The sequence below is a fragment of the Bufo gargarizans genome, chromosome 2 (assembly GCF_014858855.1).
Source record: "Bufo gargarizans isolate SCDJY-AF-19 chromosome 2, ASM1485885v1, whole genome shotgun sequence".
Taxonomy (NCBI): Eukaryota; Metazoa; Chordata; class Amphibia; order Anura; family Bufonidae; genus Bufo; species Bufo gargarizans.
In genome coordinates this window covers 210,758,211-210,772,336 of record NC_058081.1, presented here as the reverse complement: position 1 = coordinate 210,772,336, position 14,126 = coordinate 210,758,211, and the positions used below count along the sequence as shown (strand labels likewise).

General features: G+C 42.3%; 2 protein-coding genes across 6 annotated transcripts in view; one reads left to right on the top strand and one right to left on the bottom strand.

Moving 5' to 3' along the window:
- LOC122927775 overlaps positions 1–2,992 on the bottom strand; it is an 81,516-nt gene extending 78,524 nt beyond the window's left edge. For all 5 annotated transcript variants that reach the window (XM_044279959.1, XM_044279962.1, XM_044279960.1 and 2 more), the window contains exon 1: positions 2,903–2,992. In XM_044279959.1, the coding sequence (XP_044135894.1) occupies positions 2,903–2,960 (58 nt within the window). In that variant the 5' untranslated portion in view covers positions 2,961–2,992. The remainder of the gene's footprint in view (positions 1–2,902) is intronic.
- A 1,319-nt stretch (positions 2,993–4,311) lies between these two features.
- The window catches only part of LOC122927774, a 104,642-nt gene continuing 94,827 nt past the window's right edge, over positions 4,312–14,126 (top strand). Inside the window, exons 1-2 of the mRNA XM_044279958.1 lie at positions 4,312–4,350; positions 9,480–9,530. The gene's annotated coding sequence lies outside the window, so the exon portion shown is untranslated. The remainder of the gene's footprint in view (positions 4,351–9,479; positions 9,531–14,126) is intronic.

The following is a 14,126-nucleotide window of genomic DNA, read 5'->3' as shown; positions in this document are numbered from 1 at the left end:
AATTGCCAAATAAAGACTTCTGTAAGTATGTATATGACATTCTCTTTCGTTATTTACTAATTGATGCTGCCCTTCTACCTAAATTTGCATTCTCCTTTTTTTTTTTAACAAAAAACAAAACATCTTGTCCACACCTAAAGACAAACTCTTGGGGGATATTCACAAACCTGTTGCAGAAGTTTCTGAAACTAAATTAAGGTTTGGTGGAAAGAATATGGATTTCTGCAGCTTCCATTTAGAGAAATGGAACAGTTGCAGAAATGTATACAGCAAATCTGGCGTGTTTGAGTTCACCCATGCTGACAATACTTCTCACAGCTGAGATTTAGGGGCATCCAGTCTGTATTCCTTTGTTGGTAATTAAATAGTATTTAAACTTACATAGTTAATATGGTCGAAAAAAGCCATAAGTTCATCAACTTGCAACCAATATTTCTATAGTATATAAACATGTAACACGACAAAAAGGAAAAAAAACGATAGAAATACTACCTACAACTCCAGTGTAAATTTTTTTTGTAATTGCAGAGTAAGTTGTAATAGTACTGGCAGTAGTCAGAAATCTGACCCCATACCTCCCAACTTTTAAAAAGGAGGGACATTATCAGCGGCACTCTAAGCCATGCCTCTAACTCTACCCAATGTCTATCTATACATGTCCCAATCCTCCCCAGTACCCTTTGGGCCCACCCACAGTATATTGCCCCCTTAGGGCCCTCAGACAGTAGTTATGCCCCCTTAGTGTCCCTACACAGTTACATGCCCCCTTTAGTGCTGCAGCAGTAGAATTCCCCCTTTATTGCCCCCACACAGTAGAATAACCCCTTTAGTGTTGCCACATAGTAGTATGCCCCCTCTAGTGTACCCACACAGTAGAATGTCCCATTTAGTGCACCCTTGCAGTAGAATACTCCCTTAGTGGCCCCACACAGTAGAATAACCCCTTTAGTGTTGCCACATAGTAATATGCCCCCTCTAGTGTACCCACACAGTAGAATGTCCCATTTAGTGCACCCTTGCAGTAGAATACTCCCTTAGTGGCCCCACACAGTAGAATAACCCCTTTAGTGTTGCCACATAGTAGTATGCCCCCTCTAGTGTACCCACACAGTAGAATGTCCCATTTAGTGCACCCTTGCAGTAGAATACTCCCTTAGTGGCCCCACACAGTAGAATAACCCATTTAGTGTTGCCACATAGTAATATGCCCCCTCTAGTGTACCCACACAGTAGAATGTCCCATTTAGTGCATCCTTGCAGTATAATACTCCCTTAGTGTCCCCACACAGTAGAATGCCCCTTTTAATGTCCCCTCACAGTATTGATGGCCCCAGTGTTGTTAGTAAAATAAAAAATAACACTTACCTAGCCCCTGGTAAATGGAGCACACGTGTTCTCCCTAGGAGCAGGAACGATAAAGTGATAACATGTCATCTGCTGTGCTTAGCACAAGAACACAGGGACTGTGGAATTATCATTCCCTGACCTTGGTGATCCACTGTTTCGCCCAGCAGGCACGATGAGAGTGCTGGCACTTGAATAGTGAAGCAGGGAGTGGACATTTATGCATGAAAAGAATGAAAAATTTAAAAAACTAAATGAAATGAAAAAACGGCAAGTTTTACTGAATATGTCCTACAGAGCTATATATGAAATTGCTCAGCTCCTCCTGTTCTATAACATGCTTTAGATTGCACACGCTGCATGGTGTATTGTGACAGATAGGAATTTAAGCAAAAGGGCAAAAGGTCCTGCACCATACATGGAAAAGCGTGACTTTTATTTCATACATTAAAATCCAAAAACAATGGTTTCCTGCTTATGCTTTTTGAGCCTTCAAGGCTCTTACTTATAGCTGACAAATGGAAAGACTAAAATCAATCTGGTGAAAAGTTTTGCACTCCCTGTGTAACAGTATTTCACAGACACATTTTATAGTCACACATCCCATGTATTAAAAAAAGTGTCTTCAATTAAATAAAATGTTACTGTTGAAAAATGGAATTAAAAAAAAATAGACATTAAAGGGGTTTTCTGAGATTTTGATATTGATGAACTATCCTCAGGACAGGTGATCAGTATCTTATTAGTGTGGGTCCAACACCTGGGACCACGCAGCAGCCTTTTACGTGCTTACCAAGCACAATTTCATACATTATTTGGCGGCTGTGCTTACTATCGCAGCTCAGTCACATTCACTTCAATGGGGCTGATCTGCGATACCAAGCACAGCCGCTATACACTGTATGGCGCTGTGCTTGGTAAGCTGCCAGAAGGCCACAGTGTTCACAGGATCTCCTTGCCTTCTTAAACAGCTGATTGGTGGAATCCCATGTGTCGGCCACCCACCAGTCAGATACTGATGACCTATCCTGAGGATAGATCATCAGTATTAAAATCTCATAAAACCCCTTTAAAAACAGTGAAAAACCATCCAGACAAGGGAGGAATCTGGAATATGGACCAAGCACCTATGCAACTCATAGGCATATGTGTAGAGCTAACAAACTGAGACACCTTTGTATTCCTAATTGTTACAATGAATTGCAAAATGTAGCATTGAAGAAATAACAGTTACAAGAGATACTACAGGAAAAAAGGTATGGTACTGTGCATGCAGTGCAGCTAATGACGAGATGGATGGATGGATTAATAAGCTAACATAACCATATAAAAGCATCAGTCATGTATACATGTTAATCCATTATTGAACAGTTTAAAATCAGTGACAACCTCCATCACAACTAGAAATGACATTTCTCAAATTCATTTTGTTGCAAACCAAAATAGAAACCCCCAAGCGATATGATCAAGGATAAGCACTTATCTAAAAAAATGTCTGGTGTGAATGGGAATAGCTCCATAATGTGCAGGCACCAACATTTAAAATATTTACTCTCACCTGTAGGTAATAGCATTAAGCAGACAGAGAGAATTTGAGAGAAGTATGCCATCTTCATCAGTATGATCCAGAAAGAGTAATGAAAGAGGCGTTTTACTGTGCAGCACTTTCACTTCACAACTAACGACCCACCCATCCTCAAGTCCAGAAAACTATCAGGTCATGCAGTCTTCACCCAATAGGTTGCTTATAGCAAACAATTTTGAGTTTAGGAACTTACAATACATTAAATGGTTGCTATGTAAAATTAGTGTGAACATATAATATTAACTTCTTCATTTCCCACAGGCAGTGTCCCTTAACACTTTAAGAACCGAGCCAATTTTTATTTTCACTTTTTTGTTTTATCCCTCTCGCCTTCCAATAGCCATAATATTTTTACTTTTCCATTCACAGCCTTATGAAGATTTACTTTCTGCGGCAATGCCAAATTTATATAGTTTTTATTATTTTGCTTTACTTTTTTTTTTAAATAATAACAACCGCTAAAGAAATATAAATTTACCTTGCATTACCATATTCTGACATCTATAACTTTTTTTTATATTTTCACCTACTGAGCTGTTTGAGGGCTTGTATTAGTACAAGCTGTGATTTATGTTGGACTCATTGAGGATACATACCACTTTTTGACCACTATTTATTTAGTTTTTATAGGGGCCAAAGGGACCAAACTAGCTCCATTACAGCAGTCGCTGTGCAGAATAAATATTTAATATTTTAATAGTTCAAATATATTTCAACCTGGTGATAACTATTATTTATTTATTTTTATTGTAAATGTAGATTAATTTATGTAAAACTGGTGATTTGAATTTTTATAATGTTGTTGTCTTACGTGCTATTTTTTTACTGTAATTTTAGTAACCATAGAAGACTTGAACAGGCAATCCTCTGATCACTTATAACACAGACTGCAATAACATACTATTGCAATCGATGGGATTACTCTGGATTTATACAGTTTTTTAGACAAATCAAAACAACTTGTACAAATAGTACCATGTCGAGCTACTGTAAAAATACAAGAAAGAGATAGAGGCAAGATAGAAAAAAGAAAGAGGGGGGAGAAATGGGTGGGGGGTTAGAAGGGAGAAGGAACACGCTCTATATTCCCATCCTCAACTTTCAGGCATACACTAAACCAGCAACAGTAAACCCCAGAGTCTAGTGCAGATCTGAAGTCTGCTAAGCTGCAGATGTCTGATCTGAAAATTAGAGAGAGAGTAAAAAGGCAAGAAGAGATCCCCATCTAGCATCAAACCTATTACCTTAATTATGCGATGTGGCAATCAATTCTTCCATTCTAACCAAGAGTATACGTTTTTTGGTCCATTCACAGAGAGAGGGAGCAGGATCCGATTTCCAATGCCTCGGAATAGTAATCCGAGCTGCCGTTAAGAAGAATCTTTACTTGGGACACAGAGCCAGGTAGCAGTGAAAGAAGCGTAAGTTCGGGCAAGTTAGTAAGCACTTTCCCAGAAAACTGTCTAAAAAACCCTAGCACTTGATCTCAAAATCTTTTAATCTTTGGGCAGCCCCACCAAATATGAAGCATAGTGCCAACATCCGATCTTCATTTGCAGCAAATATTGGAAACTCAGGGAAACATTTTGTGGAGGATTGATGGGAAGTAATACCATTGAGACAATATTATGAAATTCTTTTGATGAGCTTGAGCCGAGATCGAAAGCCCTTGAGAAAACGTATACATTTTATCAACCTCTTCTAGTAAAAAAAGGTAAGTTGAAGGTCTCATTTCTCAAAACAAGGCGCCAAATCATTGTTACTAAGTTTTAACAGAATTTTGTAAAGTTGTGAGAGCACCTTGAAATGCAGGCCCGGCTTTAGGAAGAGATTGTCAAAGTCAGTCATCTCTAGGCATGGGTGGTGTAAGAAGAGACCTCTAATAAACTGACTTGAGCTGGGCATATTTGAACCAACTCCACCCCTGTCTCATACCAGAAGGCATTAATGAGTCTGTAGGAGTAAGTGTAGCATTGGTTAAGGTATCACGGACTCTGGGATAAGAATGGCGAAGCCAATGTAGGAATCTCAGAGCGTGATGGCCGGGTTGCCCATGAGAGGGGTCATGGGGCCAGGACACTGGGATAAACCAAAACTTTTGGTCCACTTATCCCAGTTAGAAAGAGTATGACGTGCCAAGAAGGGCCAATCCTCCAGTGGTGGTCTATCCTCATGAGGAACCCAAGGGGCTATTATAAAATCCATCAAGGTGCAAGGTCCTGTTCCATCTGAACCCACAACTTTGCACTAGAGCCTCTGGACCAGTTTATGATCCGCATGAGAACAACCACCGTATGATATAATTTCAGATCTGGCATACCCATACCCCCGCTTTTTTTAGGTTTGGACAGTATACGGGCGTTCAATCTAGGCTTACCCTTACCCCAGACAAATCGAGTTATTGCTTTATTAAGGGCCCCAAAAAACTTCCCTGGAATGCATATGGAATAAATATAAGGATCTCGGAAGAATATCCATTTTAATCACGTTTATCCTACCAAACCATGATATGGATTTCAAGGAATATTTTCCCAGGTCCGTTAGTGTCCTAGCTTGGAGAGGTATATAGTTAAGCAGGTATAGGAGATGGAAGTGAGCTGGGATCTGTAGCCCCAGGTATGTAATGCTTGTTGGCTGCCATATGAAAGTGAAGTTGGACTGTGTAAGTGTTGCTTCCTCAACAGGCAGTGAAATATTCAACAATTCACTCTTGTATAGATTGATTTTGAAGTTACTAAGAACTCCAAAATGATGAAATTCTTTCAGGATGGATAGTAGGGTCATATGAGGGTTTGAAACATACATAAGTAGATCATCAGCGTATAATGCTAGCTTGTGGTGGTGATTGTTTAAGTCTAATACTGCAATGTTGGGATTAGTACGCAAGGCCGTGACAAGGTGTTCCGTTAATAGGACGTAGAGAAGAGGCAAGAGCGGACACCCTTGATGTGTTCCGTTACAAAATTGAAGGCGGAGGCTAAGATGCCGTTTACCTTCACTCTGGCGGAAGGGCGGGTGTATAGGGCATGGACCTTATCGACCAGGTTTCTGCAGTAAAAATCCCATCGAGGGGGGCGTGACCGGAAGTTGAGGAGAGAGGCCGCAAGTCCGCACCGCTCTAATTGGGACTGTCAGATCCAAAGACATCCACCCCGATCTTCTGCAGTACCCCAGGAGATCTTACCTTACTCCACTGCAGGGGACTCCAAAGAGCATTTTGAGACCTCCCAGGCTCAGATACACGCACCTGGATGGGAACGGCGGGTGCGGCCTACCTCGTTCGGCGCTGGTGTACAACAGCTGTCCCTGCTCTACGGAGGGCTTCGGAGTAACATAGTAACATAGTAACATAGTACATAAGGCCGAAAAAAGACATTTGTCCATCCAGTTCGGCCTGTTATCCTGCAAGTTGATCCAGAGGAAGGCAAAAAAAAAAAAAAACCCTGTGAGGTAGAAGCCAATTTTCTCCACTTTAGGGGAATATTAAATTCCATCCCGACTCCAATCAGGCAATCAAAATAACTCCCTGGATCAACGACCCCTCTCTAGTAGCTATAGCCTGTAATATTATTAAGCTCCAGAAATATGTCCAGGCCCCTCTTGAATTCCTTTATTGTACTCACCATCACCACCTCCTCAGGCAGAGAGTTCCATAGTCTCACTGCTCTTACCGTAAAGAATCCTTTTCTATGTTTGTGTACAAACCTTCTTTCCTCCAGACGCAGAGGATGTCCCCTCGTCACAGTCACAGTCCTGGGGATAAATAGCTGATGGGATAGATCTCTGTACTGACCCCTGATATATTTATACATATTAATTTATACATATTAATGTTTCACGGACCTATCGAGGTGGTGACTAGGTGACAGTCTCCACACCGCAGTGAGTCTCCTCCCGATATATCCCTATATACCGTGAGGCCTACAGGTCTTCAGTCCTGAGGCATCAGCAGTCGGCTTACCGTGTGTCCCAGCGGCTGTACCCGCTTGTGAAAAAAGGTCCGTCCTGAGGGCAGCCGACCTCCGGTAGCCAGGTCCCTCATTCACCTGGTGTTTTGTCACACTTCCTACCACCCACCATGAGGGTCTGATTCCTTAGGGGAAGGGGTGCCTGCTGAGGGCAAAGAATCATCCACAACCTGTATCAGCGTGGTCCACATGGTGGGCACTAGGAAGAGCACCAGAATCAGCACACCTGCTGGTGGGAAAGCAAGAGCACAAAGAGGTCTACATAGTTACTTCAAGGTGGGTGATAGACAAAGTGACACCTTACAACTCAACATTGATGCACAGCCATTTGTTCCAAGTGTGCATCAACCCACAGGGTCCCTGCCAGCACCGGGGGATACCGCAGTCACTGCTCTGGCAGAATTACCATGAAACATAGTTGTTACACATTCTCGTATCCCAGCTACCGCTAGTATGGGCCCCAAGCCTAATCGTCAAAATGCGTACTTCTCACCCTCGTATTACCCGGAACCTGCTACACAATCAGGTGCTGCCTCATCCTCAAGTCGTAAAGGGGCTCTAAATGGTGATCCGGGCAGGGAACAACGGGATTGGAAAGAACATGTGAAACTCCTTCCCACCAGACAGGAAATGGAGAAGTTTATGGAACGTCTGGAGAATTCTTAAAAACAGGAACTGTCGGTAATTGCTGCAAACATACAAGCCATAGAGGAAAGAGTGGAGGAGGTGGCGTCCATACATGACCACACATCTGAGAAAGTGGAGGAATTGGTTGCACAAGGGACTATGAGAGATCGTCATATTTGCCAACTATACAAATTACATGATGATTTAGAAAATAGGAATCGAAGGAATAATATTAGAATAAGAGGCCTTCCTGAATCTACTAAAACTGAGGACTTGATCCCGACCTTACAAGGCCTATTCAGTTCCATCTTAGAAGTCCCTGTTTCAGACCGTCTTGAAATAGATAGGGCTCACAGAACTCTGGCTCCAATTAACCCAGACCCATCTAAGCCAAGAGACGTGATTTGTCGCCTTCATTTTTACTCGGTGAAGGAAGGAAGAAATAATGAAGAAAGCACGCAATTTAACTTCCATTGACTTTGATGGGGCTTCCCTGCTTCTATTGCAAGATCTCTCCCGTGCTGTGCTAACTCAGAGAAGAGCCCTCAAACCGTTGTTGGACCTCTTGAGAGCTCACAATATCCCCTATTCCTGGGGGTTTCCTTTCCAACTTGTGGTGCGCAGAAATGGCCGACACATTGAACTATGTGATCCTGAGGATTTGTATCCCTTCCTTAAAGCGCTTGACCTTCCTTCTCTTCGCCTGCCGGACTGGCACTGCACTCCTCCATTGTCGTCGGGTCCTCCTTCCAGACGAAACAAGACGACAATTATCTTACCTGAAAGCGTAACATGACTCTTTATTATAATGTTTCTTGAGTTTCTCTCTAAAGCCCTGGTTCAGTTTCCCCTTGAGGAGGTTTTCCATTGGGGGAGTTGTTTTAGGGCTCATACCCCCCACACTAGGAGATTAATGTAATCTTTTTTTCAGAATCGTACGATTTTCCTTTTCGCATTTGTACTATGCTAGCATATTATGTTTTCATAACTCCGTTAAACTTATGGTTATTTGGAACTTCTTCGTTGCCTACAAGTTAATGTAAGGTTGTGGTACAGTCCTGCCTGGGACTTGGCACCCCACCCTGACTGGGCAGATTGTACCTGTCGTACACACGGCCTTTCCTTAATTTGTCATACTGATTCCTGGATACTTCTGGGGTATACAATAATAGTATGTTTACATTCCACTTATTTTCTGGCTCTTTCTCGACCTTTTCCCTTGCTCCTTTTGTGTCTCTCTTTCTCCATTATCCCATCCAGTAAATCAGTGCGTATATCCTACTCCTCTTAAGAAGGTACATCAAGTGCCTTCACCTTTATGGTAGCACACTTTGATATAACTATTCGCTGTCTGCAGCCACCATCAAAGTTCAAGGAGGCTGCTATGATGTTTCAGCCTAGTGTCAAACTCGCCTCACTCAATGTTAGAGGCTTAGAGGGAACCTGTCACCAGGATTTTGTGTATAGAGCTGAGGACATGGGTTGCTAGATGTCCGCTAGCACATCCGCAATACCCAGTCCTCATAGCTCTGTGTGCTTTTATTGTGTCAAAAAAATGATCCGATAAATATGCAAATTAACATAAAAGAGTCATATCTTACTTGTGTGACCAGAGAAGAGTCATATTTTCAAGCTCTGACTCATCTCAGATTAATTTGCATATGTATCAAATCGGTTTTTATACACAATAAAAGCACACAGAGCTATGGGAACTGGGTATTGCGGATGTGCTAGCGGACATCTAGCAACCCATGTCCTCAGCTCTATACCCAAAATCCTGGTGACAGGTTCTCTTTAAACATCCCCAAGAAACGTTCCAGCATTTTATATGACATGCATAGAGAGAGGGTGCAGATCCTTTTACTCCAGGAAACGCATTTTAGATCGGGTCAAAAAATCGAAATTGAAAGGTGTTTCCATCGCAATACATAAGTCTCTTTCTTATTCCCTTTTAGATCTCCAGACAGACCCTCAAAGGAGATTCCTGTTCCTGAAGCTGAGAATCTGTGAGAAAACGTACACTAGCGGTAACCTTTATCTTCCCAACATGGGACAGTGTAGATTCTTGGGGAGGATTTTGTCAAAGTTGGACAGGTTTGCAGAAGAGATTATACTACTGGGTGGTGATTTTAACCTGGTTTTGGAGCCTTCGTTGGACTCTTCTTCGGGGGGTTCGAAGTTCCGAAATCAGCAATTACTAAGATGCATCCTTCCCTTTTCTCAAGGCAGTTGGTGGATGTGTGGCACATTCTAAATCCTAAAGTTAGGGACTATACCTATTTTTCTCCGATACACCTATCTTACAGCAGATTAGATATGTTTTTTATATCTCACCATGCCCTAATGTTCAAACCATCTTCACATATAGGCACACTGATGTGATCCAACCATTCTCCAGTGTTCCTCACTCTGGAGCTACCTGGCCTCACAGCTAAATAATGGGTTTGGCGTCTGAATGATACCTTGCTCCGGGATAGCGTCTGCCGGGCTGATATATCATCCAGCATAAAGGAATTTTTAGATGTACACGCTTCAGATGCCTTTCCTCTCCCTGTACAGTGGGAGGCATTAAAGTGTGTATTGAGAGGGGTATTGATCAAAAACAGGTCCAGGCTCAAAAAAGAAAAAGCAGCTAAAATAAAGAGTCTTTTGTCTAAAATGGCCGATCTGGAAAGATCTCACAAACAAACGCTAAACCACCAAACTCTTAATGACCTTACTACTCTTAGAGAACAACTTCAGGGTCTACTCAAAGAAGCGTCCCGTAGGCAGCATGAAAAGTTCAGGAACTTTCTCTTTGAAAACTCTAATAAACCGGGTAAAGCCCTAGCTTGCTACATTCACCCCCGCCAGCAGTTGAGTTACATTCCCTGCATAAAAGATTCGAACGGTTCATGGATTCATCTCCCCATCGGGATAGCGGATACCTTTAAACAGTATTTTGAATCCCTATACAACATTAATGAACAGTTGGATATTAGAGCAGCAACTGACCTAGATAGTCACATACACCAGTATGTAAATGACACGACCCTCCCCACTATATCCACGGAAGCAGCTGCTAACATTGAGGAAGATTTCAGAGAATCAGAACTTAGTGATCATATCCAATTTAAAGGGGGGGAAAAGCCCGGTCCAGATGGCTTTACGGCTCCCTTCTTTAAAACATTTGCTGATCTCATTGTGCCTTTCCTTACAAAAGTATTTAATAGCATCTCCCAAACGAATACCTTTCTGAAACAGGCTCTGGAGGTGCATATAGTCTTAATTCCAAAACCAAATAAAGATGCCTCATGCTGTAGCAATTATCCCTTATCAATAGTGATATTAACCACTTCAGCCCCACTAGGTGAAACCCCCTTCATGACCAGAGCACTTTTTACACTTCGGCACTACACTCCTTTCACCGTTTATCGCTCGGTCATGCAACTTACCACCCAAATGAATTTTACCTCCTTTTCTTCTCACTAATGGAGCTTTCATTTGGTGGTATTTTATTGCTGCTGACATTTTTACTTTTTTTGTTATTAATCAAAATGTAACGATTTTTTTGCAAAAAAATGACATTTTTCACTTTCAGCTGTAAAATTTTGCAAAAAAAAAACGACATCCATATATAAATTTTTCGCCAAATTTATTGTTCTACATGTCTTTGATAAAAAAAAATGTTTGGGCAAAAAAAAAAAAATGGTTTGGGTAAAAGTTATAGCATTTACAAACTATGGTACAAAAATGTGAATTTCCGCTTTTTGAAACAGCTCTGACTTTCTGAGCACCTGTCATGATTCCTGAGGTTCTACAATGCCCAAACAGTAGAAAACCCCCACAAATGACCCCATTTCGGAAAGTAGACACCCTAAGGTATTCGCTGATGGGCATAGTGAGTTCATAGAACTTTTTATTTTTTGTCACAAGTTAGCGGAAAATGATGATGATTTTTTATTTTTTATTTTTTCTTACAAAGTCTCATATTCCACTAACTTGCGACAAAAAATAAAAAATTCTAGGAACTCCCCATGCCCCTCACAGAATACCTTGGGGTGTCTTCTTTCCAAAATGGGATCACTTGTGGGGTAGTTATACTGCCCTGGCAATTTAGGGGCCCAAATGTGTGAGAAGAACTTTGCAATCAAAATGTGTAAAAAATGACCGGTGAAATCCAAAAGGTGCACTTTGGAATATGTGCCCCTTTGCCCACCTTGGCAGCAAAAAAGTGTGACACATCTGGTATCGCCGTACTCAGGAGAAGTTGGGGAATGTGTTTTGGGGTGTCATTTTACATATACCCATGCTGGGTGAGAAAAATATCTTGGTCAAATGCCAACTTTGTATAAAAAAATGGGAAAAGTTGTCTTTTGCCAAGATATTTCTCTCATCCAGCATGGGTATATGTAAAATGACACCCCAAAACACATTCCCCAACTTCTCCTGAGTACGGGGATACCAGATGTGTCACACTTTTTTGCTGCCAAGGTGGGCAAAGGGGCACATATTCCAAAGTGCACCTTTCAGATTTTGCAGGCCATTTTTTACACATTTTGATTGCAAGGTACTTCTCACACATTTGGGCCCCTAAATTGCCAGGGCAGTATAACTACGCCACAAGTGACCCCATTTTGGAAAGAAGACACCCCAAGGTATTCCGTGAGGGGCATGGCAAGTTCCTAGAATTTTTTATTTTTTGTCGCAAGTTAGTGGAATATGAGACTTTGTAAGGAAAAAAGAAAAATCATCATTTTCCGCTAACTTGTGATAAAAAATAAAAAATTCTAGGAACTCGCCGTACCCCTCACGGAATACCTTGGGGTGTCTTCTTTCCAAAATGGGGTCACTTGTGGCGTAGTTATACTGCCCTGGCAATTTAGGGGCCCAAATGTGTAAGAAGTACCTTGCAATCAAAATGTGTAAAAAATGGCCTGCGAAATCCGAAAGGTGCACTTTGGAATATGTGCCCCTTTGCCCACCTTGGCTGCAAAAAAGTGTCACACATGTGGTATCGCCGTACTCAGGAGAAGTTGGGCAATGTGTTTTGGGATGGCATTTTACATATACCCATGCTGGGTGAGAGAAATATCTTGGCAAAAGACAACTTTTCCCATTTTTTTATACAAAGTTGGCATTTGACCAAGATATTTTTCTCACCCAGCATGGGTATATGTAAAATGACACCCCAAAACACATTCCCCAACTTCTCCTGAGTACGGCGATACCACATGTGTGACACTTTTTTGCAGCCTAGATGTGCAAAGGGGCCCAAATTCCTTTTAGGAGGGCATTTTTAGACATTTGGATCCCAGACTTCTTCTCACACTTTCGGGCCCCTAAAAAGCCAGGGCAGTATAAATACCCCACATGTGACCCCACTTTGGAAAGAAGACACCCCAAGGTATTCAATGAGGGGCATGGCGAGTTCCTAGAATTTTTTATTTTTTTTGCATAAGTTAGCGGATATTGATTTTTTTTTTTTTTTTCTCACAAATTCTCACTTTCCGCTAACTTAGGACAAAAATTTCAATCTTTCATGGACTCAATATGCCCCTCACGGAATACCTTGGGGTGTCTTCTTTCCGAAATGGGGTCACATGTGGGGTATTTATACTGCCCTGGCTTTTTAGGGGCCCTAAAGCGTGAGAAGAAGTCTGGAATATAAATGTCTAAAAATGTTTACGCATTTGGATTCCGTGAGGGGTATGGTGCGTCCATGTGAGATTTTATTTTTTGACACAAGTTAGTAGAATATTAGACTTTGTAAGGGGGGGTGATCAATGACAGGGGGGTGATCAATGACAGGGGGGTGATCACCCATATAGACTCCCTGATCACCCCCCTGTCATTGATCACCCCCCTGTAAGGCTCCATTCAGACGTCCGTATAATTTTTACGGATCCATGGATCGGATCCGCAAAACACATGCGGACGTCTGAATGGAGCCTTACAGGGGGGTTATCAATGACAGGGGGTGATCAGGGTGATCACCCCCCTGTCACTGATCACCCCCCCCCTGTAAGGCTCCATTCAGACATCCGCATGATTTTTTACGGATCCATGGATACATGGATCGGATCCACAAAACACATGCGGACAACTGAATGGAGCCTTACAGGGGGGTTATCAATGACAGGGGGTGATCAGGGTGATCACCCCCCTGTCACTGATCACCCCCCCCCTGTAAGGCTCCATTCAGACATCTGCATGATTTTTTACGGATCCATGGATAGGATCCACAAAACACATGCGGACGTCTGAATGGAGCCTTACAGGGGGGTGATCAATGACAGGGGGGTGATCAGGGAGTGTATATGGGTGATCACCCGCCTGTCATTGATCTCCCCCTGTAAGGCTCCATTCAGACGTCCGCATGTGTTTTGCGGATCCGATCCATGTATCCATAGATCCGTAAAAATCATGCGGACGTCTGAATGGAGCCTTACAGGGGGGTGATCAATGACAGGGGGGTGATCAATGACAGGGGGTGATCAGGGAGTGTATATGGGTGATCACCCGCCTGTCATTGATCACCCCCCTGTAAGGCTCCATTCAGATGTCCGCATGATTTTTACGGATCCATGGATACATGGATCGGATCCACAAAACACATGCGG